Source organism: Tupaia chinensis, unplaced genomic scaffold (assembly GCF_000334495.1).
Source record: "Tupaia chinensis unplaced genomic scaffold, TupChi_1.0 Scaffold000532_1, whole genome shotgun sequence".
Lineage (NCBI taxonomy): Eukaryota > Metazoa > Chordata > Mammalia > Scandentia > Tupaiidae > Tupaia > Tupaia belangeri.
In genome coordinates this window covers 9,177,361-9,184,860 of record NW_006160045.1, presented here as the reverse complement: position 1 = coordinate 9,184,860, position 7,500 = coordinate 9,177,361, and the positions used below count along the sequence as shown (strand labels likewise).

The 7,500-nt window shown below is 37.1% G+C and overlaps 1 protein-coding gene across 1 annotated transcript in view; it reads left to right on the top strand.

The window, feature by feature from the left end:
- The window catches only part of DNAH14 (dynein axonemal heavy chain 14), a 261,709-nt gene that overhangs the window by 32,842 nt on the left and 221,367 nt on the right, over positions 1-7,500 (top strand). Inside the window, 4 exon segments of the mRNA XM_027775206.1 lie at positions 3,006-3,088; positions 3,090-3,283; positions 4,013-4,058; positions 4,152-4,249. Coding sequence (XP_027631007.1) covers positions 3,006-3,088; positions 3,090-3,283; positions 4,013-4,058; positions 4,152-4,249 — 421 coding nt within the window.

Sequence of the window (7,500 nt, the reverse complement as noted above, 5' to 3'; positions counted from 1 at the left end):
CGACTACGTGGGAGTCCAGCGACATAGCCATTACACTAACTGCTGGTCCCAATTTAAGATTTATTATTAACACTCATGATTTCTTGCTGAATACATATATACTCACACACACACACATATCCCTGCTGCCATAAATATAAAAAACTGTAATAACACCTACCTCACTTGGTTCATTCTTTCATTCATTCAGCATCTAGTTACTGAGTACTCACCATGTCCCAGGCTCTGAACTAGGCACTGAAATAAGCCCTGGGCACAAGTTCCCGAGCTTTTGGAGCTTATATTCTATCAGGGAAGACAGGCAAATAAGGTGAGGAATATTTTGAAGAAAAATAAAGGAAACGAAGGGAACACAGAGCAAGACTGTATGCTATTTTATATGGAAATGGTAGGGAAGCCGTTGTATCTAAAGTAGTAGCCTAGCTGCCTTCTCCCACCACCACTACCGTACTGCTCTGGCTCTCTTTGCTTCTCTTCAAACTACTTTGTGTTCTTAATTTGAAAATGACAAAAGCCAAATAGAAAAACTTGGCAAGAATCTTAGAGAAACATTCTCTTTTTTAAAAAGAATTATTTATTTATTGTAATTTATCATTATTATTATTTTTTAACTTGCATAGGGCACATTTGCGGCTCACTAGAGAGAGACATAGAAAATGAGAAAGCAAGCCACTAGACCTGGGACTGGAACTGTAGTTGGCCATGTAAGAGTCCAGCTCCTTAACCTCCATGTTACCTGCTGGCCCCATAACTTTTTATGTAATCATATGCCTAATCTTTTATTATTTGTTGAATTATTTTTGAGGGTGTCTGGTATGGAGGGTTGAGTTGACCAACCTTAATTCATGGCACACTATCTCCTTCAGTTCATTGAATTCTTCTCATTTACTTTATTTCAGTTTTCTCCATTTCCTCATTTTTACCCAGTCTTCCCCTATGAGAACTCATGGGCAAACATTTCATGAATATTTTTTCAACTCACCTTTCATAAATTGACAGTCATTTTTTTTTAATTTTCAAAATTTTTTATTTCATTTTCTTTTATACAATCACATTATTATTTGGCTTACGAAATGGATATTTCAACAGGTAAATATTTCTCCCTAGTACAGTTGATAAAACTATAAAATATCTTCAACAGATAAATGTGTATACATACACACGTGTACATAAATGTAATTTTTTTGGAATATATGTGTCAAAGTTTGTGAAAAAGCCATTGTGCTACTGTTTTTAAATTTGTGGCAATATTATATTGGTAAGATTTATGTCGTGTATGTGTAGATATAAATCTAGATCTTATGACCATGTATCATGCATAATTTCAACTGCAACCCTCTTGGTCAAGGTTACGTCCCTTTCTGGGGTTGCTGTGGAGCAATATATAGTTGCTACAGAAATATAAAGGCATAACATCTGTGCTGAACTCAGGACAACTCTGAAGGGCCATTCCAGTTCCAGAGAGCTCCTCATAAAGTTGGCTAAGGCTGTAGCTTGGCCTCAACTCAACTTTCTCCTCTTATCCACTCCTGCTTTATTTCCTTCCCTTCCATATTCATTACTACAGCCACACTCTTTAATAAATCCCTTGCCTTCTCAGACTCTGCTTTCAGGGGATCCTGGCCTATGGCAGTATGTACACACAAATATAAACACATATAGTTTCTTGTATTTCCTTATGTCAAATTTTATACATCTATTCTCCCAGTTATATACATGTAAGTTACTTCCAAGACTTTACTAACAAGGCTGCAATCGTAGACTAGATAAAAATTTCTCTTTGCTGTATATATTTAAGAGTAGGTTGCTGGGTCACAGGATACATGCATTTCATTTAAAAATACCAGCATGCTCTCCAGCAAGAGAAGTTACATTCCCATTACCAATGTGTTTCTCCATAGCCTTCCTCCCAACATCGTCCATCTAGTAACTGTAGATACAGACCTTTGCTAACAGAAATCCTTTTCATGTTTATTTTCCAGTTTGATCAGAGAGAGACACAGAGAGAGAGAGGAGGTGAGAAAGCAAGCCACCAGGTCTGAGACTTGAACCGTGGTTGGCCATGTGGGAGTCCAGTGCCCCTATCCACCACGCCACCTGCTGGCCCCATATTGAAGGTAATTTGCAAGTCTTTAAAGTTCATACAGGGACCAGCAAATGGCATAATGGTTACATTCCTGGACTCCCATGTAGTCGACCACGGTTCAGGTTCCAGACCCAGCGGCATAAAACTCACACTAAGCACACGTGCCCAAAATCCCAAGATGAAAATGGAGGAGAAGGGCATGGCCCCCCTGGAGGATGATTTCTCGCTTTCTGTCTCTGTCTCTCTGGTGAGAGCACACACTATTATAGCAAAAAATCTCTCTTAAAAAAAAAATGAGTAAGGAGTTCCTGTGTGGGATAATGAAAAGCTGTAGAAACAGGAAGTGGTGTTTGCACAACACCATGAATGTACTTAATACCACACAATTGTACACTTGCAAGTGATTAAAATGGTAAATTTTATTAGGTATGTTTTATCATGATAAAATGAAGTTCTCAGTAACAATTCCTAACAAATATACAATGCACTGCTTAGCTTATTCTGGAAAATAATCTCTAATTTACTCTGGGAATGAATGATAGGACCTCAAGCCATATACACCTTCTAATGTTACAGCATATAAATATTTTGCATAGAATCATTATTTAATTATAGTTATTATTTGGTGAGTGCTCATTATGTACTAGGCACTATAGTAAACAAGTTATCTTCACTTTGCTCCTTTTTTTTTTTTTGGAGAGGTTTTTGCTATAGGGTGCGTGCACTCACTAGAAAGAGATAGAAAGACAGAAAGTTTGCTTATTTTAACATGCAAGTATCAGGTATGTAGTAATATAATGTTATTCAATTCTACTGGAATTCTAATTTATTACTTAAAATTTGTATCCATATTATCCTCAATTAAGTGTTCTATTAATTATATGTTTTCACTGGTACCCTAATATATCTGTTAAATTAGATTTTGAGTGGTATTAAAGAGGGGAAGGATTGGAGAAAATCATATGCCCCAATATTTGAAGTAAATCTACACTTACGAGTTCCTTGAGAGTGATTCTCCAGAAGGTTCTAAAGAGACATGTTCCAAGGCTAACCAATACCCTGAAAAATGTGAGATGTGTGAAGATGAAATGTCAGTAAATGAAGATGATTTTGCCAAAAATAACTCAAATGAAGAATTGTTCTCCAAAGCTAGGAAATCAAAGAAATTCCGTTACAGTATTGAAACTATTTTTTCAGGTAAGACAAATGAGACCATTATGAATGGAGGAAAATTTCTTAAGAGCTGGGGGCTGCTGGCCCCATGGTAAGATGGTGATGCTAAGTGGATACAAAGGCAGATGGCAGTTGGAGAAACACACCTGGCCTGTGTGTGTCTGCCCCGAGTTCTAAGCATGGACAAATGGTGCAAGGGGATTGGGTGTGGCCACGCCCCAGTGGGCAGTACTTTCTCTCTCTCTCTCTCTTTGTTGCTCTTTCTTTCTCTGTCTCTCTCTGGTGAGCACATGTACGTACTGGAAGTAAAATAAAAAAGAAAAGGAAAAAAATCTTAACCTCTAGAAAATAATGAACAAGAGAAACTTGTAATTGTATATTAGCAACTGTTAGATGATGATTTTTATAAAAATGAAGGCAACCAGTGCTAAAAGTGAGCATGAACTTACAGGTCATTGGTAGTGCATGTAAATAGTAACATTACTCATTTGCATCTCAGTATGCATACAATTTCAAGCTGAGGAGGGCCTGAGGACCTCCTTGTCAAGATGAACAACACCTGAAATGTTTGTTCTCAGAGCTCCTTAATCAGAATGTGGGGATGGGATATACTGCTTGAATGCTGCCTTTCAAATGACCTCTTCGATTTATTCATAGAATATTTGGAAAACATCGATTTATGTTGACTTGTCATTTAGCTGATATAAATGTCAATTTTTTATTCTTTCTTTTTTATTTAATGAATCCTAATAGACACAGAAATTGTGACCGAGTTTGAGCATAAATACCTGTATGATGAGTAAGTATCAGACATTTTAAAAATAATAAGCATTGTATTTTATATTAGTTACTGTGTTTTTCTGACATATCTTTTACTGTTTTTTTCTTTTAGATTTTCAGAATTCCCTACAAATCTCTTTATGGAGCCCAGCAGATTAGAGTTTTCGATAAAAATTCAAAATATGGTGACTAACATTGAACAACGTATAAGTAAGTATTTTTAAAATTTAGTGAGATGCCTTGTCTTCTTTGGCAGTGTTTTCTAGACACCTGATGCTTTTACCCAACAATGTAATAGACATTATGGAATATTAATAAATCATAAATTTATAGTCTTCAGGATCAAGCAATGTGATTTTGGGTTATCTGAGGATATGTGAATTATACACATAGCCATAGAATATATAAAAGATAGGAATTAGGGTAACAGCCCAAGGCTTGGATTTTTCTCAGTCATCTACTGAGAATTTTATGACAGAATTTTATGACATTTTGAACAAATAAGAAATAGCTTTTATGTCATAGCATAATGGAAAAACTGTTTCACCTTAAGTAGTTTTAAATAAATCTTTTTTTTGCTGCATGTACATTATCTAAAATTACATGGTAGTTATTAACCTGGCTGAGGAATTTATTCCTTTCCCCTGATAAGTTTTACAAAGATATTAAAACAGTAGGACCTTTGGCAGTTCCTAGAGTTTTACATCATTTTCTGATCATGTCACTGTTGTTCCCCAAGTTTACAGGACTCTCTTTCCAGCCTAAGCTGGTATCTAATGCTTTTGTTTTGTTTTGTTTTACAAGTTTCAGGAATTCAGTCTTTTCCATTATATTTTGTAACTATCACCACCTATTAAGTTCCCCCCCAAAAAAATGTCTAATATGCAAACAGTAAAACAGTATGTCTCTTGAAATTTCATATTTATTTTGAAGTTTGCATTATATTATTAAGATGAAACATACATAAAAACCCAGGATTATTTTAAAATAACAATGACACAAATTTTTTATACTTCCTTATAAACAAAATTTTCATACTTTTTCCATGTAGAAAATTATTTTAAAATAATAACAAATTTTTTACCCTTTAAAAAAAACTTTCAATGTTGACCAGCAGGTAGTGTGGTGGTTAAGGTGCTGGGCTCCCATGTGGCTGACTGTGGTTTGAGTCCCAGACCTGGCAGCTTGAAACTCATGCTGGGTACATGTGCATGTGCACCCAAAACCCTAAGAGGAGAATGGAGGAGAAGCAACTGTGGCATGTCCATCTTCCCTGGGGGGTTGATTTCTCACTTTCTCACTCTGTCTCTCTGGCAAGTGCACATGCCTTATACTAAAAATCTCTCTCAAGAGAAAAAAAAAATCCCTTTCAGTGTCTGGTATGATAGTTCACAATGATCATATCATAAAAACATTCTCCCACTGCCCTAGCTGGGGTGACACAGCCAGTATGACACTGCCATACAATTTTGGAGCCATAGAGGAAGTTTATGTTTGGATCCCGAATAGACCAGGAATATCTGTGCATGCGCATGATCCTGGCAAGCTGAGAGACCGGAGTAAGGATTGTGGTGTAGCAAGACCATCTTGAAGTTTTCCCCTCACCCCTCATCTCTCATGGAAGAAATAAAGAAGCCTAAAACATATTGTCCCACTTATTTTCTAATTTTATTATGATTCATTTAATCATTCAAATATTTAATCACTCAAATTTATTTGGCATGCATAGCAAAGTAGAACTCCATTTAAAATTTTTTATTTATTATTATTATTCATACATTCAATCACTATACATCATTTAGATTGTAAAGAGACTTTACCCTGCTGGATAAACACCTCAGTCCAGCCCAGCTGAGAATACTATACACATCCTCATCAACAGATAATAAACTGTATCTGTGTTTCACAAGTGTCTCACCTCCCTATTTTTTTCCCCAAATTTCCTTTCTTATGCTCTTCCCTGCCCACATTCTCTTTCCACTTTGTCTCTAGTGTCCATAACAATTTCACTTTTTTGGAGAGGTTTTTGCTATAGGGCGTGTACACTCACCAGAAAGAGAGAGAGACAGAGAGACAGAAAGCTAGAAATCACCCCTCCCCTCCCCGGGGGGGATGGCCAGGCCACAGTCCCTTCTCCTCCATTCTCCTCTCAGTATCTTGGGCATGCATGCACACATGCCCAGCATAAGTTTAAGCCACCGAGTCCAGGACTCGAACTGCGGTCAACTACATGGGAGTCCAGTGACATAGCCATTACGCCAATTGCTGGTTTCATAACAATTACTAATGCTTTATGTCCTCCAGTCTTTCAGTCTCTACCACAGAGTTTGGACAGTCTGTAGGTATATATTAAGTAGAGACATATAATGTCTCTTTCATAGCCTGACTTGCTTCACTCAGCAACAAATCTTCCATATTTACCCACTTTCTATTAAATACCATGGATTTGTTGGGTTTTTTTATGGCTGAATAGTATTCCATGGAGTATACGTGCCACAAGTTTTCAATCCATTCCTCTGTTTGTGGACATTTGGGTTGGTTCCATGTCTTAACAATCTTAAATAAGGCTGCAATGAATATAGACGTGCAAGTGCTTTTCTGACTGAGTATGCTCCTATCCTTTGGGTAGATACCCAGGAGTGGAATTGCTGGATCATTGGTAGTTCTATTTGAAGGTATTTAAGGAACCTCCATATTCTCCACAGTGGCTGGACCAATTTATATTCCCACCAACAGTGTAGGAGTGTTCCCCTTTCACCACATCCCCTCCAGCACTTACCTTTTTTTTTTTTTTTTTAATCTTCACCATTCTGACTGGGGTTAGGTTGTACCTTATTGTGGTTTTGATCTGCATCTCCCTTATGATGAGGGATGTTGAGCATTTTTTCTTATGCATTTTGGCTGTTCATATGTCTTCCTCAGAGAGTTGTTTATTAAGCTCATTTTCCCATCTTTTAATTGGGTTAATTATTTTCTTCGTTTTCTTCCGGATAAGCCACTTCAGTTCCTTGTGTATTCCCGTTTATCAGTCCCTTATCTGAGGCACAGTTAACTAAAAGTCTCTCCCATTTCGAGGGTTGTTGATTCACACTAATTATGGTGTCCTTTGCTGTGGAAAAACTTCTTAATCTGATATAATCCCACCTGTCTATTTTAGGGATTATTGTCAGTACTTTGGGGGTCTTGCTTATGAAGTCTTTGCCTAGCTCAATGTCTCCCACAGTTTTGCCAGTGTTTTCCACCAGTACTTTTATAGTTTGTGGTCTTAGGTTTACATCTTCTATCCATTTTGAGTTGATTTTTGTTAATGGTGATATATAGGGGTTCAGATTCATCTTGCTGCAGGTGGATTCCCAGTTTTTCCAGCACCACTTGGTAAAGAGGTTTTCCTTTTCCCACTGGGTTGACTGGCACCCTTTGTCAAAGATGAGTTGGCTGTATGTTTTGGGGTTTATTTCTGG